The sequence below is a fragment of the Hemiscyllium ocellatum genome, chromosome 18 (genome assembly GCF_020745735.1).
Source record: "Hemiscyllium ocellatum isolate sHemOce1 chromosome 18, sHemOce1.pat.X.cur, whole genome shotgun sequence".
Classification (NCBI taxonomy): domain Eukaryota; kingdom Metazoa; phylum Chordata; class Chondrichthyes; order Orectolobiformes; family Hemiscylliidae; genus Hemiscyllium; species Hemiscyllium ocellatum.
Genome location: NC_083418.1, coordinates 73622067 through 73649206, shown reverse-complemented (window position 1 = coordinate 73649206; position 27140 = coordinate 73622067). Strand labels below are relative to the sequence as shown.

General features: G+C 42.4%; 1 protein-coding gene across 3 annotated transcripts in view; it reads left to right on the top strand.

The window, feature by feature from the left end:
• luzp2 (leucine zipper protein 2) overlaps positions 1–27140 on the top strand; it is a 383970-nt gene that overhangs the window by 301936 nt on the left and 54894 nt on the right. For all 3 annotated transcript variants that reach the window (XM_060838606.1, XM_060838604.1, XM_060838605.1), the window contains one exon: positions 760–924. In XM_060838606.1, coding sequence (XP_060694589.1) covers positions 760–924 — 165 coding nt within the window. The remainder of the gene's footprint in view (positions 1–759; positions 925–27140) is intronic.

Sequence of the window (27140 nt, the reverse complement as noted above, 5' to 3'; positions counted from 1 at the left end):
GCGTGAAAATGTTGCCCCTTTCACTTTAAACATCTTCCCTCTATTTTTGGATTCCCCTGCCCTGGCAAACAAACCTTGGCTTTTTATCCTATCCATGCCCCTCATGATTTTATAAACTTCTATAATGCCATACCTCAGCCTCTGAAGCTCCAGGGTAAACAGCCCCAGCCTATTCAAGCTCTCCCATAGCTCAAACCCTGCAAAGTTGACAACATCCTTGTCAATCTTTTCTGCACTCTTTCGGGTTTAACAATATCTTTCCTATGGTAGGGAGTGCAGAATTGAATGCAGCATTCATAAAGTGTCTCATTAATGTCCTTTACAGCTGCAACGTGACCTCTTAACTCCACTTGCTGAGCTGGTGATGAGTAAAGGAAGTTTCTGAAGGCCCGTGTAGGATATTGTTATTGATATTGGGAAAAGGGTCAAAGGCTGATCCAAAACCCCCAAATCCTCTCAGACCTCACAACGCCAAAGTGTGCTTCCCAAAGCTTCTATCATGTGCATCTGTTATTCAGTTATTTTTATTGGAAGTTGAGGTTAAATTATCAAGCAGCCTGAATCAAGAGCAAATGTGCACGTTATCTTCTGAACAAGGAGAAGCAAACCAATTGACAAACAATCCACAAGTGTGAAGTCGGTCCTGGCCGTGGGTCTGCAGCATTTGGTTTTTCCTGTAATCAATAGCAAAAAGCTAAAAACAGTCACGAGTTAATGGTGTAATGGGATTTAACTAGATTGTGATCTTTGTTATCTCAGGAATCTCAGCTGAAGGCTTTGAAGGAGGTGGCACAGCTCTGTGTATCTGGAGTTTTAAAGAACCAGCCTCCGTTTATTGGCATGAATCCTCCCAGAACTACAGAGAATGGAATGCTATCAAGTAAAAACAGCTCCCGACATCCGTTTCACCAGGCCAACAGGAAGGTAACTTCAAAGTGTGCTTATGACTGAAGCAATTGGCAGAGTTTGACTCGACTGATCTGTGTGAAGCAATCATTTTATCCCACTGTAGTGTTAATTGAGGGCTGTGCCACTTTAGCTCTGTATAATGAATCAGGTTCTTTATAGAATACTACAGTGTGGAATTAGGCCCTTCAGCTCAACAAATCCACACTGACCCTCTGAAGAGTAAGCCACCCAGACCCATTCCCCTACCCTAATACTCTACATTTACCCCTGACTAATGCACCTAACCTATACACCCCTGACAACTATGGGACAATTTAACATGGCCAACCCACCTAACCTTAACATCTTTGGACTGTGGGAGGAAACTGGAGCACCGGGGAGAATCCCAGGCAGACACTGGGAGAATGTGCAAACTCCACACAGTCATTCAAAGCTGGAATCAAACCCGGTCCCTGGCGCTGTGAGGCAGCAGTGTTAACCACTGAGCCACTGTTCCACCCTAAAATGGATGTGTGAGAAAGGTTTGCAATAAAACAGCTTTTTAGGTCTTAAACAAAAATGGCTGATCACACAATGCAATACAACACAGTTCAATACAGTTCAATACAACACAGTTCAGTTCGATACAGCACAGGAACAGACCCTCCAGCCTGATGAGCCTGCACCAATTCTAATCCTTATTTAGACCCACAATGTACTGCCCATGCACTGTTTCTATCCCTCTGTTTGCCTCCTGTCCATGTGTCTGTCTAATATGCCTTAAACCTTGCTAACCTACGTGTTTCCACCTGCTCCACTAACAGTGCATTCTCGGCATGCACCACCATCTTTGTGAAACATTTTTCCCTTACTTCTCCCCTGAACTTCCCCCATCTCATCTTGAATCTGTGCTCTTGTAGTTGACCTTTCCACCCTGGGAAAAAGCTTCTAACTGTCCAATCCATCTAGTCCTCTCATCATTTTGTAGACCTCTATCCAGTTGCCTCTCCACCTCTCTCTCTCTCTCTCTCTCTCTCTCTCTGGTGAGAACAATCCTAGTTTACCCAAACTTTCCTCATAAATAAAACCCTCCAGACCAGGCAACATCCTGGTAAACCATCTCTGCACTTCTTCTGAAGCAACCTTCCAATAGTGTGGTGACCAGAACTATTGTGGCACGCAATATTCCAAATGTGGTCTGACTAAAGTTTTGAATAGCTGTAACATGTTCCATTCTTTTGAGAGGATTCAAAATGATCGCTCTTGCTAATTTGGATTATGAACAGTGTGTTCTCTCTCCTTGCAAGAAATTGGTACAGTGTTATGTCAGTCTCAACTTGAATTGATATTGTGCCTGTCATGTAATAAGTTACCCCAGGATGAGTGCATTAAAAAAAAATTCAATATTTCACAGTGCGTCATTGTTATGACATGTTAAACCCCTCAGCTAATTTAAATCTGACACTGTACCTTTTAAGAGAGTTGAAAAGCTAGCAGAGGACTGACAAAGCACAGAAAGTTCTGAACAAAGTAAAAACATGACACTTGGTCAAAATAAATAGCTGCAAGTAAGTTGCCATGAAACAAAAACAAACTCAAATTCACCTCACGCTGTAATCTGTTAAAAGTTGAATGGCAAAGAATTATGCCAGAGGTCATAATTTAAAGTAAACATTAACAACTTTCATTCTTTCAGTCCAACAGTGAATATTAAAACCAACAACTATTTACAACTCCTTTCTCTTGAACCTATCTTTTATCTCCCACTCTATATTGCTGGTTCAATGAAAAATCCCGATTAAGAGTTACAAAAAAAATCATGTTTCAAAACCCTATCAGCTTTTCAATTCTCCTTTATAGATTTTATTCTGTAGATTTTCTCCAGGTTGGTTTCGATGTTCTGCTGTGCACACTTCTTACAGACAGGTACCTTTCAGAGAGCTCTTCAGTTAGCAGCCTATATTTGTGGATGTCATTGGCAGTTCTTCTAACTATTCAAAATGTCTGGTTTACACACCAAAACATTGGATCATTTCATTGTTTTTGATGTTGTCAAAATACTAAAATCAAATTTGATTAGATTTAGATTAGACTTACAGTGTGGAAACAGGCCCTTCGGCCCAACAAGTCCACACCGACCCGCCGAAGTGCAACCCACCCATACCCCTACATTTACCCCTTACCTAACACTACGGGCAATTTAGCTTGGCCAATTCACCTGACCCGCACACCCGGAGGAAACCCACGCAGACACGGGGAGAACGTGCAAACTCCACACAGTCAGTCGCCTGAGTCGGGAATTGAACCCGGGTCTACAGGCGCTGTGAGGCAGCAGTGCTAACCACTGTGCCACCGTGCCGCCCACTTGGTGCACAATTTAAACTGGCAGATTTTGAATTTGTTTTTGTTCCATGGCAACTCATCTGCAGCTATTTGTTTTGACCAAGTGTCATGTTTTTAGTTTGTTCAGGACTCTCTTTGCTTTGTCCGTCCTTGCTAGCTTTTCAACTCTCTTAAAGGTACAGTACACACTTACACCTTCATAATAGTCATACAAGGGGTTATTAGAACAGATGAGCAAAAGCATGGTCAAAGTGATTGGTAAACTGGACTTGTATCCTCCTGAGATTCAAAGGATGGGTTCGGATCTGATTGAAACTTACAAAATATTGGAGGAGTTAGATAGGGCAGAGGCAGGTAAGATATTTCTCCAATTGGAGAATCTAGAACAAGAAGAAACTGTTTAAAAATATCGGAATGACATTTAGATCCAAGAATGTTTTTTTACTCAGAGGGTGGTGAACCTTTGGAATTCTCTGCACAGAAGGCTGTTAGAAGCTCATTCTTTCAGGTCGAGATTGGTGGATTCACGTTTACCAGTAGTATACAGGGTTATGGGGATGGAATGGGTAAAAGGCATTGCACTGTTGGACTAGCCATGAAACATATTAAATATCGGGTTAGTCTTGATGAGTTGAATGGCCTATTCTTGCTGCTATGTTCCTAAGCGGTAAGTGCTAAGGAATGTTCCAAAAGAGAAATGTGAATGTAGTGAGCCATAAAAATTATTTGAGCAAATTCTAGGATCTAGGCAAGCAAAAGCACAGCCATCAGGAATGGATCAGTTAAGATCAAGGATTGGGAGGGGGAGTGGGTGACAGAATTAGAGGAGCTCACTATGTTGTGAGTCTGGTAGAAATTACAGAGATAGGGATGAATACTCAGGGAATACTCTTTGTAGGAGAAAGTGAGGACTGTAGATGCTGGTGATCAGAGCTGAAAAATGTGTTGCTGGAAAAGCACAGCAGCAGCACAACACAGCATCAAAGGAGCAGGAGAATCGATGTTTCAGGCATAAGCCTTACTTTGTAGTTTGACCTTGTCAGAATTCACTTGTATGTTTGCAATGAAACAGCGCTCATCTCGATTTGGCTTCCCCACTCCAGGGAAAAGACTTTGCCTATTCACCCTATCCATGACCCTCTTGATTTTATAGATCTCTATAAGGCACACCTCAGCCTCCAAAGCTCCAGGGAAAATAGCCCCAACCTATTCAGTCTCTCCCTGTAGCTCAGACCCTCCAACTCTGGCATTATCTTTGAATCTTTTCTGAACCCTTTAAAGTTTCACAACGTCTTTCCTATAACAGGGAGATTAGAATTGAATTTAGTATTCCAAAATTGCAGATGAAAATTTGTACGGTAAATTGTGCTGTATTTGACTTGGTCTTTCTTGGAATAGTTCTATTTGATTTTCTTTGTATGTCGATCTTTCGTGTTATGGTTAAGATCAGAAGAGTGAACTGTTTCTCTCCAGACCCCATGAGTCACAACATGAATTCATTTGTTATACCCAGATCTGATATGGGTACCTGTTCACTTTTCTCATATGAGAGTTAAAAAATATAGATCCATCAATCAGGATTCTTTAATAAACACTAAACTATTGATTGATTGAGAAACAAAACTCATTGAATAAAGATGGGTTGGTTTGTAATGCAAAAACATCACTATTTATCCCTCCCCATAATCTGAAACCACACATACCAAGTGGAGGAAAATAAAAATTAATTCTCCCCTGTACTGATTCACTTTGGGAAAAGAAAAGAACAGCTTTGGCCAATAAACATTGGCTTTAGACAGAAAAAAATAACATGCTTATGTACAAATGGCTACCAGTCCAGCACTCTGGCATGCCCTAACAAGTGTCACCAAGATAGGCAGATGTCTCTGGAATCTTGGAAGACACAGGTTGCTCCAGAGAAGTCGTCTTGTAAATCTTCAAAAAGACCAACAGGTTTCTTGCTAAATTCATCACAACTACACATCCAAACATGAGCTCCAAACCTGCAAAACAAAAGAAAAACAGAATGGTAGATGCTGGAAATCAGGAACAATAACAGAAGTTGCTGGAAAACCTTAACAGGTCTGGTTGTGTTTGTGGAGAGAAAACAAAGTTACTGTTTTGGGTGAAGTGACCCTTCTTCAGACCTGATTACAACTAGTAGAAGGTTGCAAATATATAAGACATAGGAACAGACATGAGGCTATTTGGCCCCTCAAGTCTGCATCACGATTCAATCATGGCTAATAAGATTTTCAACCCTATTCTCCCATTTTCTTCCCATAACCTTTGATCTCTTTGACCATAGAGAACTTATCTAACTCTATAAGACTGTAAGGCGCAGAGTGTGTTGGGCTTGCCATGTGAGCATCTGTGTCTTGGGCTTGCTGCAGTGCTTCAGTGAGGCTTAATGCAAGTCAGAAGAATAGCAACTCATATGCTGAGTATCAGGTGGACAAGGGGTAAAGTAAATGATAGGTAGAGATGGAAACCAGAGAGGGTACAACAGTTGGATGGACATCTGGTTGGGGGGCGGGGGCGGGGGGGGTGGGGGCGGGGAGGTCAACCTGGGGCTATGAATAGCTGCCAATGGTGACCATTAGTGGCTGGCAATGGGTTGCTTGTGGTAGCAGCCCATGTGATGACAGGCGAAAGTGAGGACTGCAGTGGTGCAGGAAACGCAGAGCAGGTCAGGCAGCGTCTGATGAGCAGGAAAATCGATATTTCAGGCAGGAGCTCTTCATCAGGAATGATGATATGTAATGACGGGGCCTGGTGTGTGGGGGTTGGAGTAAAGATACAGGAGAAGGTGCTCGGGCCTTAAAATTATTGAAATCGATATTGAGTATGAAAGGTCCTATTGCCTGCTACTTCAGCATACGCCAATGTTCCCTGGTCAGCATCTCTGCCTTGGGCTTGCTGCAGTGCTCCAGTGAGGTACAGTGCAAGCTGGAAGACAGCAACTCCTTTTCCACTGAAGGTTCCTGCAGCCTTCAGGACTCGAGATCGAGTTCAGTAATAATAATGTGAAGCATCCGCAGAATATGAGTGACTGATCAAAACTTAATGGATTGCTGGGATAATTCAGAATTCTTTTAAAAAAGTAATAATAACTAGAGTCAGTCTGTAGAAATTGGAACTTTGTCATAGTGGCATTGAATTGTCTCAACCTTTTGTGATCAATTCTGTTCACCTCACCCAAAAGCATCTTTGAGTGGAAACTTATTGAAGAAAAAACCATTTTCTTTAGCAAGTTAATTGAGGTTAAGTATGTCCTACATCCCACGCCAGCCTGCTACGTAAGCAAATTCCAGGTCGATAATTATATGTGTTGGCAGGCAGGACTGATGGAATGAATAAACAGCAAAATCAGCCCAGAGTTTTAAGAATGGAGAAATGGTGATTTCTGAGTCACCTCACAGGAAGGTTTTACAGGGTTATGGAGAGTGGTCAGCAGGTGAGTAGCTCTTGATTTAAAAACAGGAAAAAGTCAATGGGACCAAATGGCTGCCTTCTGTACTGTTAGCAATTCTATGACTCCATGTTGTGTTTGCCAACTGTATGTGTGATGTAATTTTTAATTGGGGTCCACGTTTGGAGCAGTAAAAACGGCTGATATGAATGGTGGTACCTCTCCTGCGTTGCTCCCGAACATGTTTCTCGAGGGTGTCTTTGGAGACAGGCCAAGACACAAGCATGGCAGTTTGCAAAGGCAACTGTCCATTTACATCAGTAGCTGCCTCCCATTGCATTTTGGCATCTCTTTAGTGTGAAACTCAGTGTGTGCAGATTTGGTCTGCTCAGAGCAGGTGCGAACTCTATGAATTCACTTGAAAGATCAAGGTATCCCTTTGGAGGGGGAAGGTGTCCTTGTAGGTATGATCCCCCAAGACACCTTCGGCCAGATGAGATGCCATTTGTGGAAGTAACATGCTCCTTGGGAGAGATTGGGTCATCTTTTAGATTGCTAAAAGTGGGTATAATTATGTGCAAAAAATTCATGAACTCCATAATGTCAAGCTGATTGGAACAGTCAACAGGCTTGTCAAAACCAACTGCCAAACCTGTCAAAGAGAGCGATTAAAATTATTAAAGATAATGTTCACAGGCACCTAGAGACCTGGAAAAGAGAACTGCCAAAACTGACAAGGCATTTGCAGATGTTACCCTTTAGATCTTTGAAAAGAATAAATGGAGTGTTTTTAAAAAAAATTGCTAGCTATTTTACTCTGTTTGTTGACATAAGCTAAGGGGTGTTTATTAACAGCTTCCCTCTGTACAACAGCCCAACACCACAGTAATGTTGTTTCCACTTTTGAGTTTGAATGGCAAACAAATGGGTTTTTGACACTTTGATGTGGAGCAATGAATTTCAAAGCTTGTTGCAATTGCATTAAATGTTCGAATGGAGGGGTCACTGAATGTGAAATGTTAACGCTGTTGCTTCCCATAGATGCTGCCTGGCCTGCTTAGTTTCACCTGCAATTTCTGTTTCTGCATTCAATGTTTGTTGTCTAAGAAGTTTTGTTGTTCAGCGAATACAAGTGCAACAAATGAAATCTTCAGACAAGGAATGTTTTTCTCAGTATAGTATGATCTTTATCTTCTCTCTGCACGAGTCCTCAGGTCTGTCTGTGGTAGATACGAAATGAATTTGCCTGGTAAGTATAGAGAGTAATGGATGGAGGCTTGTTTGAGATGATTTGGCATGAAGTTGACATTAAGGGATATGGGAGTTATGGAACGGGGCATAGCTTGGCATGAGGGTTTGAGGGGCAAGGAGGGGTATGAATAGAGGGCATGAAGTGACATGAAATGGACATGGGGAGTGTTTGAAATGAGCGGTCGATGAACAATAAGGTATGAAAGGGTCTTTCATCATTTATTTTCTTTTCTTAAATGTTGGACATAATGCCAGGGTCCCGAGGTGGTCCTACAGGCAAGTCCAGCTCTGTACCTGACAGCATCCCAGTTTGTAATCTAGCCTCTGTCCCCGGGCAAACCCACTACCCTTTCTAGTCTCACCTCCAGCCAGCCATTTTGAAAGACTATGTTGGGCTGGATTTTTCAGATTTGACACTCAGTTGTGCACAACTTCAGAGAGAAAAGAGACTTATGATTATAAGGTGATACATCATAAGACATATAAGCATAATTAGGCCATTTGGCCCATCAGGTCTGCTCTGTCATTTGATTTTGGATGACATGTTTTGATTCCCTTAGGAGGCAAGAGCCTATCTATCTTTGTCATCAATACATTCAATGTCTTGGCCTCCACAGCCCTCTGCAGAAATGTGTTCCACAGGTTAACCACCCTCTGTCTGAAAAAATTCTTCCTCATCTGAGTTCTAATGGATCACCTCTTCATATTGAGGTTGTGCCCTTGGGTTGTAGTCTCTCCTACTAGTTGACACATTTTCTCCACGTTCTCTCTATTGAGGTCTCTTCGTATGCTGTAAGTTTTAATCAGATCCCCGCCCCAACCCCTCCCCCTCATCGTTCTGAACTCTATTGAATACAGACCCAGAGTCCTCAATTGCTCCTCTGATGACAAGCCCTCCATCCTTGGAATCATTCTTGTAAACCTCTTCTGGTTTCCCTCCAAAGGGCAACCAATAAACAACTACATAATATTTTGCCATTTTGTTTACCAATGTCCACTCAGAGTGTTTGAATATTTTGTGTTTCCCCGTACGAAGTAGTATGAATGTTGAATTGATCTGGATCCCTGTACTCTTTATCTCTGAAACTTGATCACAGGATTAAACATGGCAGGCCTAGAACAAAGCATTGAGTGGGAAATCGCCATTACACTCAGTCTCTCATCTAAAAGATCAAAGCATTTATACTCAGATACAAGAGACTGAAAACAAAACTCCTTCATCTTCAGAACAAAAATTTAATGTGGAGTGCCTAATCGGCTGCTGTATAACCTTTGCTAATCGGCACTTGTATAACCTTTTGCCAATCAGTGCAAAAAGACCTTTTCTCGATCTTCTGAATTAAACTATGCTCTAATTGTTTTTTTCTGTTTGCACTGCATCGTTGTGTTTTCTGTAATAAGGCACATAATTCCTGATGAAGGGCTTATGTCAGAAACGTCGACTCTCCTGCTCCTCAGTTGCAGACTGACCTGCTGTGCTTTTCCAGCACCACGCTCTTCGACTCTAATCTCCAGTATTGGCAGTCCTGACTTTCTCCATATTATTTTTCTGTAGACTGTCAGTGCGATGGAAATTATTGTTAAACTTCCTCATTCATCTGAATACAAAAAGATATTGCTTTGAGACACAGTAAAGTTTCTTACAATGTAGCTTTGTACGATCTCACTAGATGATCTAACTTGCTGCATTTCAGTGAAATATTAACTTTACCACTGTATAATATTATCTTTCTTTGAATTCACTGAAGGAGAAAATTGGGTATGACCCAATTCTAATGGTTTACAGAAAGAACTGTGGATGTTGGAAATTGAAAACAAAAAAAAAGGAAATTGCTCTCTTTGGGCCCTATCCCCACTATTGTTTACTCCTTCCCCCATTCCCCAATCCATCCTCTGCATAAAAGACAAATCATTTCCTAGCTACCTAATTCCAAGGAAGGGTCACTGAACACAAAACGTTAACTCTGATTTCTTTGCACAGATGCTATCAGACTGAGCCTTTCCAGCAAACTTTGCTTTTGTTTCTGATCGTTTGGATCGATTAAAATTGCATAATCTCTTACTGCCTCTTGACGATCGGAATGAGAACATTTGTGGTGAGCTGTGTTTGGATCCAGATAAACAGAGCAGTGGCCATTGAGTAAAAACATCTTTAGGGAAGACAATTTGAGACAAAAAATTCAGTAATCTTCATCAGGACACTTCCCTTATTCGTACATATAATGTTGCTTAAAATGAGACTATTGCTGGGAAGGAACAGGTTTTAGCATCAATCTGGATCAGTCATTAGGAATATTCAATATGATTGGCACTAATTATACAGAATTGTTTTTGAGAGTTTAAATAGATCGGTCATTGGATAGCTGAAGACCATATGGTTAAACTCCCCAAATACAAAGAGTTAGCATTATATAAGAAGTCTTGCAAGATGGACATGTATTACTTTCAGAAATCTGGCAGTTAATTCCGGAATGTAAACAGATGGCCTGGCAGTCACTTAAACTTGCTTCACAGCAAAGTGACTAATCTTTATGACTGATGACAATTTTTTACACCATGTGTAGTTTCTTGTGCTCAGTGGGTTACACTTACATTGCACAGCAGGCAGGCCTTGTTCCCCTCCCTGCGTTTAATTTTCTCAGTGCTATGCATGTTTTTGGACTTCTCACCTGTAGGATAGCCTTGCTTCAAGGTGTGATTTTCGATTGGGCAAACATCTCTTTCTAGAAATCAATGAGGAGAAATTAAGAAAATAGGGAGGCTAGAACTGGAGTTCATCTCATCGAAAACATAAGATTTTCAGAGGGATTATTTTCCTTATTATCCACAATTAGGTGCCGTAGACTCAGGGTAAGAATTGATTAGTTTTAAATGAGGTGAAGAAACATGTCTCTATTCAGGGATTTGTATATCTTTTGAAATGCCAAAGCTCAAGAGCTGTAGACAGCCGGTCAGTGAGCATATTCAAAACTGAACCAGATAAGGTTTTGTACATTTAGGAATCTAAAGAAATGGTGAAAGGTTTGGATGCCATGGTGGCTGAGTGGTTAGTACTACTGCCTCATGGCGCCAGGGACCTGGGTTCAATTCCAGCCTCGGGTGACTGTCTGTGTGGAGTTTGCACATTCTCCCCGTGACTGTGTGAGTTTCTTCCAGGTGCTTTGGTTTTCTTCCATGGCCCAAAGGTATACAGGTTAGGCGGATTGGCTATACTAAACAAAATTGCCCCACAGTGGGTAGGTGGGTTAGCTATGGTTAAAAAAAACATCTGGGGGACTATGAGGATGTGGTGGATGAGGGCCCTTCCAAGGGTCGTTGCAAACTTGATGGGCTGAATGGCCACTTTCAGCACTGTGGGGATTCTAACTAGAAGCAAAGCATCTATTGAATTCTAGAAAAAAACTGGAGGGGTTACTCCTTTTATTATTTATGATTAACTTGTTAAGGAATAAAATTCAGATTGATGTCAGCAAAAATAGGAAGAATACCAAGACTATTACCACGGTGAATAAAATTTAGGAAACATTATTTTCAGAAATGAGTGTCTTGACTATCAATCACATTGAGTACAATGTTTATACTCGAGATAACAACAATCTAGGCCTCAAACCTCTAAGGTATTGAGTATTCCATACCACTGTGTATATTTTGATTACCATAGCACTTGCTGAAAGAGGATTTTTTGTTTAGCATTGTTCAAGGTGCTGAATGGCTCCTGTTCCTCTTTTCTACGGTTTTATATCTCTGCATCTGAGCTAAAAGCTCTGACCATCCCACTCCAGGATTTGATGGCCAAGGAAGACGTGCTCATAGCGCAGCCACACCAGTTGGCTGTCAATTTGCAAACTCTTCCAACATGTGGCAATAGCAGGTGGTTAAGATAGGGAGATATTCCTGGTTAGCCGTGTGGTGCCTCTTCCAGCATACTCCATAGGCCTCAGCTACAACATGCATGTACAACCCCTTTGGGGCAAAGATTGGTTCATCAAGTTGGCCACATGGCCAATGTGAGACAGATTAGCGCTAATCTCATGGGATTGATCAATGTTCTGGCTAGGGTGGATTCAGGAACTAGACCTACCCATGGTAGAGACCATCCTGCTGCGAGTTGGATCGGCTTTTCAGCAGACAACTCAGGAAGGAGAAGAATGGATATTGAAAGAATGTGTTGATTTCAAATGCATCAGAAGATTAATCATGACAATGCAAACCAGAAGTTGTTTTCATCTGCAGTGAGCTCTGTGATGCTTTGGGGGTTTACTAAAGATATACAGATCAGTAGAATATCACAGTTCAGTTGCTTTCAGCTGAAATGGACAGCAAAGAAGGTTACCTCTGATTACAACAGGATCTTGATTAGAAATGACCAATGGGCTGAGGAGTAGCAGATGGAGTTTAATTCAGGTAAATGCGAGGTGCTGTATTTTGGGAAAGCAAATCTTAACAGGACTTATACACTTAATGGTAAGGTCCTAGGGAGTGTTGCTGAATAAAGAGACCTTGGAGTGCAGGTTCATAGCTCCTTGAAAGTGGAGTCGCAGGTAGATAGGATAGTGAAGGTGGTGTTTGGTATGCTTTCCTTTATTGGTCAGAGTATTGAGTACATGATTGGGAGGTCATGTTGTGGCTGTACAAGACATTGGTTAAGCCACTTTTGGAATATTGTGTGCAATTCTGGTGTCCTTCCTATTGGAAAGATGTTGTGAAACTTAAAAGGGTTCAGAAAAGATTTACAAGGATGTTGCCAAGATTGGAGGATTTGAGATGTAGGAGAGGCTGAATAGGCTGAGGTTGTTTTCCCTGGAGCGTCGGAGGCTGAGATTTATAAAATCATGAGAGGCAGGGAGAGGGTGTATAGATAAGGCATTTTTCCTGGAGTGGGGGAGTCCAGGAGTCCAGAACTAGAGGGCATGGGCTTAGAGTGAGGGGGGAAAGATATAAGAGACCTGAAGGGTAACCTTTTCATGCAGAGGGTGGCACGTGTATGGAATGAGCTGTGAAAGGAAGTGATGGAGGCTGGTACAATTGCAACATTTAAAAAGCATCTGGATGGGTATATGAATAGGGAAGGGTTTGTAGGGATATGGGCTGGGTGCTGGCAGGTGGGATTAGATTGGGTTGGGATATCTGATTGGTATGGACGAGTTGGACCGAAGGGTCTGTTTCCATGCTGTACATCTCTATGAATCTATGACTCTAGTGCCACAATTGGCCTTTGTTCTTCTGGTCTAGGGAGAAGAAGTTTGACTAATAAATGGTGAAAGATCACAATTCAGTATCCCCAGAGTGAAAGATCATTTGCTTCGATGGTGGTAGGATCAAAGTTCGGCTCAGCTTTAAACCATCCAATGTTTCAATAACATATTACCAAAGGATGAGGAATAGGCCATTTGTCCCTTTGATTTTGTGATGTCATTGCAACATATCATTACCACAGACTCTCGTTAGAGATAAGTAATGTGGTAATTGTGGAAATGTCACTGTTCTAATCCAGAGCTCCAGACTAATGTTCTGGTGATATACGTTCAAACTACACCAGGACATGTACCAACATTTGAATTCCATAAAAATCTGGAATTAATAAATGCCCACATAACCGTTGTCAATTGACCAAAAAGTAACAACCTTGTTAAGGAATTAAAGACTGCCATCCTCACCTGCTCTGAGTTATGTATGACTCTCAACCCACAGCAACGTGATTGGTTAAAATGTAAATTATATTTACAGATGTGCTGAATACTCTGAATCCTGTTGTACTGAGACAATAAAAGCTCCCACCTAGAGTTTCCTCAGCCAATTAGAGTTTTACCAAGATAACACCAGAGCATCAGGTGAAATCCTGAGGAAATATTTCCCTTCTCACATTTCTCAGGCTACATCCTGTAAATTATTATGTTAGATTGGTCTCCTGGTGTATTTCATTAACTTCTAAAATCAAGGAACCTTCAAAGTGTTTTTATTTTCTAAGCAGATCAATCTGTGGTTATTACTTGAATAGATTATATTTCTGAGCAAATTGTATATATTCCACTGAGTAACATGAGCCAAGTAGCTTTTTCACAAGCCTTCCTCTACTATGGCTCCTATTTGGTTTCATGTTAATAATTTGACATCTCAACATAACGTAAATCTTTATATCAATTTTGGATCAATTTACGAAATGACTCTTTACACTTTATAATATAATGTCTGACTAGATCCAGTGTAGGGAATCAAAATATCAATAAAGATAAATGTTAGCTATTACATTGTGTTAAATAAAATGAGGTCACATACTATCTGGAAAACAAGAATCTAAATGGACCAGAGGCACAAAGGGAACTGAACAGAAAACTCCACAAGTTGCTGCAAGTTGTGATGAATCTCAATAAGACCAAAACAAACCCATCCATGTATCAGAGCTCTTTGTAACTTTTCTAGAATGATAGAATTGAAACAAAGAGGAATTAATTCACTAAACATGTATTACATTTTGGTTTGACTAGAATACACCTGTACTATTATGTGCAGTTCTGCTTGTCATATGAAGATGGGGATGAAGGACGGGTTGCACCTGAATGTTCTGGGTGGGAGATTTGCTCAAGTGTTTTTTTTAGATTAGATTCCCTACAGTATGGAAACAGACCCTTCGACCCAACAAGTCCACCCAGGTCCATTCCCCATATTTACCCCTGACTAATGCACCTAACAGTATGAGCAATTTAGCATGGCCAATTCACCTGACCTGCACATCTTTGGATTGTGGGAGGAGACCGGAGCATCCAAAGGAAACCCACGCAGACACAGGGAGGATGTGCCAACTCCACACAGACAGTCGCTCGTGACAGGGATCGAACCCGAGCAGCAGTGCTAACCACTAAGCCACTGTGCTGCCCTGGTTCGGGAGGGTTGAAACTCGTTTGGCAGAGGGGTGCAAAGCAGAGCTACATATCTTTTGGTGGGGGGGGGGGGGGGTAAGCTAGTTGTAGATGAGGCAGTGACAGGATGTAATAAATCTATTGAGAAGGTATTTTTTGTGATAGAACAAAGGGATCAGTTAAAGTGTACCTGCTTTAATGCAGGGAGTATCAGAAATAAGAGTGACGAACTTAGAGCATGGATCAGTACTTAGGACTATGATGTTGGAGATGTGGGTTTCCCGGGGACAGGAATAGTTGCTAGATGTTTCAGGGTTTAGAGCATTTAAAATGATCAGGGTGGGGGGGAAAGAAGAGGAGGGGGTGAGCATTGCTAATCAGGGAGTGCATCACAGCTATACAAATGAAGGTTGTCGAGGAAGGATTATCTACTGAGTCAGTATGGGTGGAAGTTAGGAACAGCAAGGGAGCAGCCACCTCACTGGAGGTTTTCTACAGACCCCTTAATACCAGTAGGAAGATCAAAGAACTCATAACCCAGCAGATTTTGGAAAAGTGCAAACGTAGCAGGGCTGTTGTTATGGGGAGCTGCTTCTTTCCAAATATTGATTGGAACATCTTCAGTGCAGATGGTTTGGATGGAGCCGTTTTTGTCAGGTGTGTTCAGGAGAGTTTCCTTACTCAGTATGTCGACAGGCCGACAAGGGGAGAGGCCATTTTGGATTTAGTGCTCAGAAAAATAGAGGGAGGCACGGTGGCACATTGGTGCTGTGAGGCAGCAGTGCTAACCAAAGACCCGGGTTCAATTCCCGACTCAGGCGACTGACTGTGTGAAGTTTGCACATTCTCCCCGTGTCTGTGTGGGTTTCCTTCGGGTGCTCTGGTTTCCTCCCACAGTCCAAAAATGTGTGGGTCAGGTGAGTTGCCCATGCTAAATTGCCCGTAGTGTTAGGTAAATATAGGGGAATGGGTGGGTTGCGCTTCGGCGTGTCAGTGTGGACTTGTTGGGCCAAAGGGCCTGTTTCCACACTAAGTAATCTAAAAATCCAGGTCTCGCGGTGAGAGAACACTTTGGTGACAGTGACCACAACTGCCTCACATCTACCATAGCCATGGAGAAGGAAAGGAGCAGTTGCTGTGGGAAAATATTTAATTGGGGGAAAAGGAAATTATGACGCTGTCAAACAGGAATTGGGAAGTACAAACTGGGAGCAATTGTTCCACAGAAAGGGCACAGCAGCCATGTGGAGACTGTTTAAGGAGTTGTTGCGAGTGATACACAAATTTGTTCCTCTGAGACAGGCAAGAAGGGGTAAGATTAAGGAGCCTTGGATGACAAGAACAGAGGAGCTTCTCATCAAATGGAAGAAGGCAGCTTATGTAAGGTGGAGGGAGCAAGGATCTAACACAACTTTAGAGGATTACAGGCTTGCTAGAAAGGAGCTCAGAAATGGACTGAGAAGAGCCAGGAGAGGGCACGAGAAAGGTTTGGCAAGAAGGATTAGGGAGAACCCAAAAGCATTTTACTCATATGTGAGGAATAAGAGAATGATCGAGAGAAGGTAGGGCTGGCCAGGGATAGAGTAGGGAACTTATGCTTAGAGTCTGAGCAGATAGGGGAAGCCCTAAATGGTTTTTTTTTGCTTTTGTTTTCACTAAGCAAAGGGACCTTGATGTGAATGAGAACTTTGAGGAGCTGGGAAACAGGCTGGAACAGATCAAGATTGAGGGCGTTGATGTGCAGGAAACTTTGGCAAACATAAGATTGATAAGTCCCCAGAGCCAGACCAGGTTTATCTTAGGTTGCTCTGGGAAGTGAGAAAGGAGGTTGATAAGCTATTGGCTAAGATCTTTGTTTCCTCACTCGCCATGGGAGTCGTACGAGGATTGGAGGGAGGTGAATGTTGTTCCTCTTTTCAAGAAGAGAAATAGAAATATCCATGGCAATTACAGGCCAGTCCGTCATAGAGTCATAGAGATGTACAGCGTGGAAACAGATCCTTCGGTCCAACCCATCCATGCTGACCAGATATCCTAACCCAATCTAGTCCCACCTGCCAGCACCCAGCCCATATCCCTCCAAACCCTTCCTATTCATATACCCATCCAAATGACTCTTAAATGTTGCAATTGTACCAGCCTTCATCACATCCTCTGGCGGGCTCATTCCATACACGTACCACCCTCTGCGTGAAAATGTTGCCCCTTAGGTCTCTTTTATATCTTTCCCTCTCGCCCTAAACCTATGCCTTCTAGTTCTGGACTCCCCGACCCCAGGGAAAAGACTTTGCCGATTTATCCTATCCATGCCCCTCATAATTTTGTAAACCTCTATAAGGTCACCCGTCAGCTTTCGATGCTCCAGGGAAAACAGCCCCAGCCTGTTCAGCCTCTCCCAGTAGCTCGGATCCTCCAACCCTAGCAACATCCTTGTAAATCTTTTCTGAACCCTTTCAAGTTTCACAACATCTTTCCAATAGGAAGGAGACCAGAATTGCATGCAATATTCCAACAGTGGCCTAACCAATGTCCTGTACAGCTGCAACATGACCTCCTATACTCAATACTCTGACCAATAAATGAAAGCATACCAAACGCCTTCCTCACTATCCTATCTACCTGCGACTCCACTTTCAAGGAGCTATGAGCCTGCACTCCAAGGTCTCTTTGTTCAGCAACTCTCCCTAGGACCTTACCGTTAAGTGTATAAGTCCTGCTAAGATTTGCTTTCCCAAAATGCAGCACCTTGCAATTATCTGAATTAAACTCCATCTGCCACTTCTCAGGCCATTGGCCCATCTGGTCCAGATTCTGTTGTACTCTGAGTTAACCCTCTTCACTGTCCACGGCACCTTCAATGTTGGTGTCATCTGCAAACTTACTAAATGTACCTCTTATACTTGCATCCAAATCATTTACGTAAATGATGACAAAAAGTAGAGAGCCCAGCATCGATCCTTGTGGCACTCCACTGGTCACAGGCCTCCAGTCTGAAATACAATCCACCACCACACTCTGTCTTCTACCTTTGAGCCAGGTCTGTATCCGAATGGCTAGCTCTCCCTGTATTCCATGAGATCTAACCTTGCTCATCAGTCTCCCATGGGGAATCTTCTTGAATGCCTTACTGAAGTCCATACAGATCACATCTACTACTCTCATCAATCTTCTTTGTTACTTCCTCAAAAAACTCAATCAAGTTTGTGAGGCATGATTTCCTATGGACAAAGCCATGTTGACAATCCCGAATCAGTCCTTGCCTTTCCAAATAAATGTACATCCTGTCCTTCAGGATTCCCTCCAACAACTTGCCTACCACGGAGGTCAGGCTCACCAGTCTATAGTTCCCTGGCTTGTCTTTACCGCCCTTCTTAAACAGTGGCACCACATTTGTCAACCTCCAGTCTTCCAGCACCTCACCTGTGACTATCGGATGATACAAATATCTCAGCAAGAGGCCCAGCGATCACTTCTCTACACTGAAAGACTGGAGCGACTGGGCTTGTATACCCTTGAGTTTAGAAGACTGAGAGGGGATCTGATTGAGACATATAAGATTATTAAAGGATTGGACACTCTGGAGGCAGGAAACATGTTTCCGCTGATGGGTGAGTGCCGAACTAGAGGACACAGCTTAAAAATACGGGGTAGACCATTTAGGACAGAGATGAGGAGAAACTTCTTCACCCAGAGAGTGGTGGCTGTGTGGAATGCTCTGCCCCAGAGGGCAGGGGAGGCCCAGTCTCTGGATTCGTTTAAGAAGGCGTTGGATAGAGCTCTCAAGGATAGTGGAATCAAGGGTTATGGAGATAAGGCAGGAACAGGATACTGATTAAGGATGATCAGCCATGATCATATTGAATGGTGGCACAGGCTCGAAGGGCAGAATGGCCTACTCCTGCACCTATTGTTTCTTGTCTAGCTTCCCACAGAGCTCTCTGGTACACCTGATCAGGTCCTGGGGATTTATCCACTTTTAACTGTTTCAGGACATCGAGCACTTCCTCCTCTGTAATCTGGACATTTTGCAAGATGTCACCATCTATTTCCTTTCAGTCTATATCTTTCATATCCTTACGTCTATGATCAGCAATGTTTTGGGAAGAATTCTGAGGGATAGGATTTATGACTATTTGGAAACGCATAGCATGATTAAAGGTAGACAGCATGGCTTTGTGACGGGCAGATCATGCCTCACAAATCTTACTGAGTTCTTTGAGGAGGTGACAAGACAGGTTGATGAAGGTTGAGCAGTGGATGTGGTGTACATGGACTTCAACAAGGCATTTGATCAGGTTCCCCACGATAAGTTCATTCATAAAGTCAAAAGGTATGGGATTCAGGGATCTGTCTGGATTCAGAATTGGCTGACTGACAGAAGGCAGAGAGTGATTATAGATGGAAAGTATTCTGCCTGGAGGTCAGTGGGGTGTTGCATCCGACAGGGCTCTGCTCTTGGGCCTCTGCTCTTTGTAGTTTTTATAAATGACTTGGATGAGGAGGTTGAGGAGTAGGTTAGTAAGTATTTCCAATGACGCAAAGGTTGGAGGTGCCGTTGATAGTATTGAGGGCTATTGCAGGTTGCAAGGCGACATTGACAGCATGCAGGGCTGGGCTGAGAAATGGCAGATGGAGTTCAACCTGGATAAAAGCGAAGTGATGCATCCTGGAAGGTCAAACTTGAATGCTGTTTAGGATTAAAGACCGGATTCTTGGCAGTGTGGAGGAACAACAGGATCTTGATCAAGTGCAAAGATTCCTCAGGGTTGCCACCCAAGTTGATAGGCTTGTTAAGAAAGTATATGGTGTTTTGGCTTTCATTAACAGGGTCATCGAGTTTGAGAGCAGCGAGGTTTTGCTGCAGATTTACAAGTCTCTGGTGAGACCACACCTGGAATATTGTGTCCAGTTCTGGTTGCCCTATTATAGGAAAGATATGGAGGCTTTATAGACAGAACAAATAAGGTTTACCAGGATGCGGCCTGAACTGGAGGGCTTGTCTTAAGAGTAGAAGTTGACTGATATCGAACTTTTTCTCTCTGGAGAGAAGGAGGAAGAGAGGTGACCTGATCGAGGTGTACAAGGTAATGAGAGGCATGGATAGAGTTGATAGCCAGAAACTTTTCCCCAGGGCAGGATTGACTGGCATGAGGCATCATGGTTTTAAGATGTTAGGGGGAAGTTATGGAGGTGATGTCAGAGGTAGGTTCTTTGCACCGAGAGAGTTGAGAATGCTTGGAATGTGTTGCCAGTGGTGGTGGTGTAAGCAGAGTCATTAGGGACATTTAAGCGTATCTGGGCATGCACATGGACAGCAGTGAGTTGAGGGGAGCGTAGGTTAGGTTATTTTATTTTCGATTAGGATGAGTCCTCGGCACATCATGGGTCAAAGGGCCTGTGCTGTGCTGTAACTTTTCTATGTTATATAATTTAAAAAATGTATAAGAATGATATTACAACTGTGAGATTAAAGATATTTTTTATATCGACCTGTTCAGATATGTTATGACACACCTCTGCAGCAGATAGAACTTCAAGCGAAGTATCATGGTCCAGAGATAGGCAGAGTGGTAATGACCTAACTATTATCGAATAGCTGTCAGGGAAAAGAAATGAATGATTAATAGGTAACTTCGGAAAAGTGCTCAAAAGAATGAAATATTTTGATACTATCCTATAACTTGTGGAGAGAAGCAAAACTAGACACCACCAATAAAGAATATTATCCAAGAAATCAGATAGAACGTTTAGCAGAAGCATCCTTGCTTTGAAAATTTTGAACTCACTACTGTGAGTAGTAGTTGAGTGAAGTAGTTTATTTCCTTTATATATTTAAGGAGAAGCTAAGTAAGTGTATGAGCAAGATTCAGTTTGATTCAATTAATGGAGAAATGATGAGGTCTCATGGCATAATGGTCAGCCCATGCCTCTGAGCCAGGAGGCCAGAGTCTAATTCCAATGCCAGGACTTGTTGACCATGGAAGGTGCATTTGCACCAAAGTCAAACAAGTCCATTGTCAGCTTGTTAACTTTGATTTGATTTGTTATTGTCACGTACCTAGGTGCAATGAAAAGTTTTGCTTTGCTTGCAGTACGGGCAGATCTTATCAGAGAAAGTGCATTAGGGTAATAGAACAGAGCACGGAATACAATGTTACGGCTGAACAGAAGGTACATAAAGAGTGAGCCAAGATTAAATTTGAAATTTGAGAGGTCCATTCAGACATCTACTAACTCTTCCAATATCCCTGAAGACAGAGAGAGTAAGTACTGGAGAGTCTCCATTCTGCAGAAGCAATGGTAAACTACTGTACTGCTTTGGTGAAAGTGTGTTGCTGGTTAAAGCACAGCAGGTTAGGCAGCATCCAGGGAACAGGAAATTCAACGTTTCGGGCATAAGCCATTCCTGATGAAGGGCTTATGCCCGAAACGTCGAGTTTCCTGTTCCTTGGATGCTGCCTAACCTGCTGTGCTTTAACCAGCAACACATTTTCAGCTGTGATCTCCAGCATCTGCAGACCTCATTTTTTACCCTACTGTATTGCTTTGCCTACATGTGTGTACAAATCCAGTGAGAGTCTATGGTTCAACCATCAGAAATGAGAGTCAGTGAAGAGACAGTCAAGGGAATGGAAGGAGGCAATAAATGAATCATAAATCCCAGGATGGACTGGTTAGGCTGAATGATATTTCTGTGCAGTATGTTTTATATATTTCAATGTAAAAATCCATTCTGATACCATAGTTTTATTTTATCAAAGCATGGAGCTCTTGAGTTGCATCCCAGTAACATCCTGGTAGCTTCTTTCACATCAATATGTTTTGGCTGGAACATTGCAAGCCATTCTCCAGGGCTAAATGCTACGGAATGTTATTACTGAATTTCTTCCGTGGCAGAATATTGTTCCATTTGAAACAATTCTCAGGTTGTTTCTAACAGGAGTTAAAGACACATTCAAACACAAGGTGGATAGGTTTTCTAATCTGAACCATTGAAAGGCCCTTTTGACATTCAAAAAACCTCTGAAAAAGATGGAAGCAAAGTGTGTATTGGATATCCTGCCTGAATTCACAGAAAATTCGAGCGAGTGAAGCTTATCATGGCATCACCTGCCTAGTTAGGGTATCATGCATTCACCCCAGTGGATCCATTGCTTGCTGCTGCTTCCTCAGTTACATGTGATAACTGGCAAAGCAACAGAAAAGACCTGCACTCTTAACAAATTTCCCTCCTGTCCACCCAATTATCCATTGCTCCTCAGTATTGCTATGTAGATGGTCAGATTAGATCAAAGGCCTTGCCGTAACTCGGTGGGACTCCAGCTACTAGTGACTTTGACCCTTTTGAGTTCTATTTTTGCCCTTCTCTTTGGAAAACACCTTCTTGGAACGTCACTGAGAGTAAAGCTGACATTTAGAATGAATCCTGATTTAGAAAATAGTTAGATCAATGTTCTAATGATTTAGACTTTGAAATAAATAAACAACGTTTCCACATATAGATCAGATTGGGGAATGTGGGATGAGGGATTGCACTGTGGTAGTGCAGATAGTATACTCAAATTGAGAAAGAACTGAAATACAAGGAGGAATTATTTAAACGTTAAAAAATGGCTTTGTATTGGCCATTTTGCAAATTCAGCATAGAAAAGTCTGAAGCGTTCCATTCTCTTTCTTAAATGTTCATAAATATTTGAGCAGTGAAAAGTCATGAGGGGTCATTTATCAGTTGGACATTTGAGATTTCCTCAGAGATCCCAGTTCAGCAGGCTCAATAATGAACTGAAAAAAATAAACAAAAGAACTGCAAATGTGGGACATCAAAAATAAAGACGGAAATTGCTGGGGAAACTCAGCAGGTCTGGCAGTGTCTGTGGAGAGAAAGCAGAGTTAACATTTCGGGTCCAGGGTGACCTTTTTTTCAGAACTGAACGTTATTGTTATGCAGAGTTGGTCAGAGTGTTGAGGAACTGGCACTACTCTGTTAAGAGCCAATTTTAACAAGTGTAGTTGCATTGGAGTTCAAAGGTTGTGACATGATGTTGGAGATATTCAGTAGAAAATGAGAAAACATTGCGAATTATTTAGAAAATAAGAATGAGAATCAGACAGGGAAGCACTGGGACCTGAGAGTATAAATAGACGAAACGCTAAATGTTGCAACATGATGCAGAACACAAGCAAACTAAGTACTAAAGACCACAACAGATCAGACAGCTTCCACAGAGAGAGAACAAGCTAATGTTTCCTAGAAAAAGGTTAGATCAATGTTCTAATGATTTAGACTTTGAAATAAGTAAATAAACAACATGATGTATGTTTAGATCAGATTGGGAGATGTGGGGTGAGGGAGTGCACTAGAGTATGCTCAAATTGAGGAAGGATTGAATTTCATGGAGGCATTTATAAACTTTCAGAAATGGCTTTGTAATATTCAGCGTTTGTTGTTTTCAGTACAGATTCCAGCATCGGACGTAATTTGCTCTGACAAACCAAGTACGAGTTTAATTTTAGAGGAAGAGGTTTGAAAAATAGAGAAGCAAACCTAAATAAGTACCAAATGATGCTGAGAAAACATCTGGAAAGCTGTAGACACTTCTGCTCACCACATGACAATTAAAAGAATGCACTTGAGGGAAAGCAAGATAAATTTATGGGTATGACAACAAAACTCTGAGATTGTACTTGTCACGTGATTAACTTTTTATGTGATTTTCATGTGATCATTTCCAGAGATGAAAACCTTACCTTATGAAAAGAGATTCAGCAGTTTAGGCTCATGCTCACTCAAGTTTAGAAAAATCTAAGATCTAATTGCGATACATAAGATGGTAAAAGGAAATGACAAAGTAGACGTTGAGAAGATGTTTCCCCTTGTGGAGCAATGAGAGGTCATAGTTTTAGGACAAAAGGCAGCAGGTTTAAAACTGAGATGAGGAGAAACTATTTCTCTCAAAGTGTAATTTTTCCTGGAATTCAATATCCCAGAGTGCGGTGAAGTCTGAGTGCCAAGTCCCTTAATTGTAAATGCTCCAGGAAACACCTTCAATTAAACCACATTAATGATAATCTGAGAAACACGATGTACCAAATTTCCCTGCCCTGCTTCACATTTTGATATAACCCTAACTGAGACACTGGAAAGATTTAAGGAGGAGATACTAATTAAAAATCTGTCTAATGGGCTCAAGGGTTACAGGGAGTGAGCGGGAGAGGTTGAGGTGAAATCAGTCCTAATCATATTAAATGGCAGACCAGGCTTGAGGGCCTGACTTGCACAGTCCTGCTCTTAGTTCTTATGTTTCAGGACAGAATTTACAAATTGTGACATTGTTCTTTCCAAATGTCAGCTACAGCTAAAATCCACCTCCCTTTAAGAGGTGCAGGCTGTCTTTCAGTTGTGCAGGCTAGTTATAAGTGGTGCAAGCCTTGCATAAATTTTGGCTTCCTGCTGAGCATGCAGTCACTCAACAGCACAATTAATGGTACCATCGTTTTAAATGAACAGGCAGCATAATGTTTGCATGCTGACTGCTTTCATACAAATAGATGCAGATAAATCGAGAATCATGATTCTCTTGACATTCCCCCCAACTCCCCCCCCCCCCCCCCCCCCCCCCCCGCCCCCCAACCAAAACACTCCTTGTATTTCCTCACTTTTTCCAGCCTTTTCTGCTTTAGTATCCATACAGATCAATATCTCAAAAGGCTGTTGTGCAGAGCTCGGTTTATTGCACCCAGTAACCCTGGTTTCCCGACAAAAGCTTTATTTTGTATAGAGTCTCCCGAAGGAGACGTTCTGGAATTTGACGGAGATGGTTTTGCTTTGCTCTTTGGCCTTCTCTGTGAATTAGAAATGCTGACAATTGGGAAAGGTGCTGCACAATATTGTACTGGGAAATGGGATCAGTATCGATCGGCCAATGTTCATTTTCTTTGTCCTTTTGGTTTTTTTTTTGCCCTTATGAGTTTGTAGATTAATTCTCTGGCTCAGAGCACTTGCTGGCTGTGTACTCAGGATCCAGAGGGATCCTGACCCCATGGCGCGAGAGCGGTGATAATTGAGTTGAGGGTTGATTGGCAAAATGGAGATGCGGTTTTAATGGGATCTGTTTGCACTGGATTTTTACAGACGCTGGCAGGATTCTGGAGGTCATTACCTGAAGGTGAGGAAACTGTGCCAGCACACAGGGCGTGTACAGGAGGTTCACAGGTTGAATCCCATCTTCACAGTTATGTATTGAGGAGAGTTAATATCCTCCTCCAGGTATTTTAGTCTCAATGGATTGGTACCTTCCTGGCTTTGTATTTTACCTTGTCACCTATAAAGCACTGTCTCTGAAACATTGATATTCTCAGTGATGTCCCACATGGTAATACATAATGGGATTAACTAACCAATAGGATTTACGTTTCCTCTGTGGTAGACTACTGACCGTTTGCGTGTACATTATTTTGGCCGGGTCTTGAGGGAATTGACAGAATAACTCAAATTGGAGTGTATTTATGTAGCTGCTTTTTGATATTCCAAATGTAAAAATGGGCTTGACAACCAAAAGACACCAACAATCAGGAATTTTCTAGTATCTTTTGTCCATTAAAGAGCTCTAAGTTTTTTTTTCCCGGTGGAACAGCATGGGGTAAACTTTGTTATCATAATGTATTGAGAGGTAGGTGGCTCAGATCCTCTAATAGGAAACCGACCTTTGTCACAGACCAGACTGGAGTTACACTCTGGAACTTTGTGAATGTCCTGATGCAGTTAACATGCAGGAAGTTTGATGATCACCCATCTCAGGAATGCTCCAAATATGTTCCCAAACTTGATGTGGTGTCAGAGACTTTGGATGGTTCCAACTTTCTTACCTTTATAATCAACTTGGACGAGTCAGAGTAATTCATAACTCCTGGCTGACTATAAAACTGATTATTTTAACCGGACTATAAAACTGACAGATCTCTGTGACTCACCGCTGACCCCACCTCCCCCAATTCCTTACCCCTCCATCCACCATTCCTGCTCCAGACCCGACCAGCTTTAACATCAAACGGACCCAATGGCCCCTTCCCCAACCATCCTGACCCCAACTTTCTCCATACCCTCCAGACTTGCTGTTCCCCTCTCCCAAACTCATGCCTCCCCAAACAATCCCTCAGAGCAAACCACAACCCCTGTAATCCCTTAACTTTCAGGCCCAATCTCTGTCCCATTCATTGATTCCTCAGTGTCACCCAGGTCCACAATTTCTCCCCTACATCCACAGACACCAGCCTCCAGCAAACCCAGCCTCCAACGGACTCACCCCTTCACCCAACCCAATCTGATAAGGAGCAGCTCCTATATACGACAACCATATGCCCTCATGATGTGACCACCCACTTACCTACCACCCCATGGTTCACCAAGCACCTGAAACAATCAATTAGCTGTCATTCTAGCCCTCAACCACTCACCCAGCACCAGTGCTTCTCAACCACCCGCTACCTACTATCTCACCACCTGGCACCCTAACCCCCTCCTAAACTACCCCTCACTTAACTTGCATACTTACCTTCTCTTAGTGTGGGCTTCACGGACAGTCAGCATGTGTTGTCCATCCATAATTGCCCTTGAACAGATTGGGCCTTTAATTCACTTTGGAGGGCAGTTAAGAGTCAACCATATTGTTGTGAGTCTCGAGTTACATGTAGGCCAGACCAGCTAAAGATGGCAGATTTCCTTCCCTAATACTGTAAGTAGTTTTGGTCTCCTTTTCCAAGGAAAGATGTTTTTGAGGGAGTGCAGCGAAGGTTTACCAGGTTGGTTCTGGGGATGGCAGGATTGACATACGAGGTGAGCGTGACTAGGTTAGGTTGTTTTTGCTGGCGTTCAGATGAATCAGGGAGGGGGGATCTCAGAGAGATTTATAAAATTCTCGACAGGGTAGATGCGAGACGGATGTTCCCGATGGTGGGTGCATCCAGAACCAGAGGTCACAGTCTGAAGACCACTTAGAACAAAGATGAGGAGACATTTCTTCACCCAAAGCATAGTGAGCCTGTGGAATTCATCACCACAGGAAGGAGTTGATGCCAAAACAATAAATATATTCAAGAGGCAGCTAGATATAACACTTGGGGTGAATGGGATCCAAGCTTATGGGGGGAAAGCAGAATTAGGCTATCGATTTGGATGATCAGCCATGATCATGATGAATGGTGGGGCAGGCTCAGAGGGGCGAATGGCCTCCTCCTACTCCTATCTTCTATATTTCTATGTTTGAAAAGGGCACGAGTGAACCAGTTGAATTTTGTTTACAATAATCAAAGATAATGGTCATGGTAACCGTAACTGAGACTGACTTTCAGTTCCAGGTGTTACGTCGTGAATTTAAGTTTATCAGTCACCA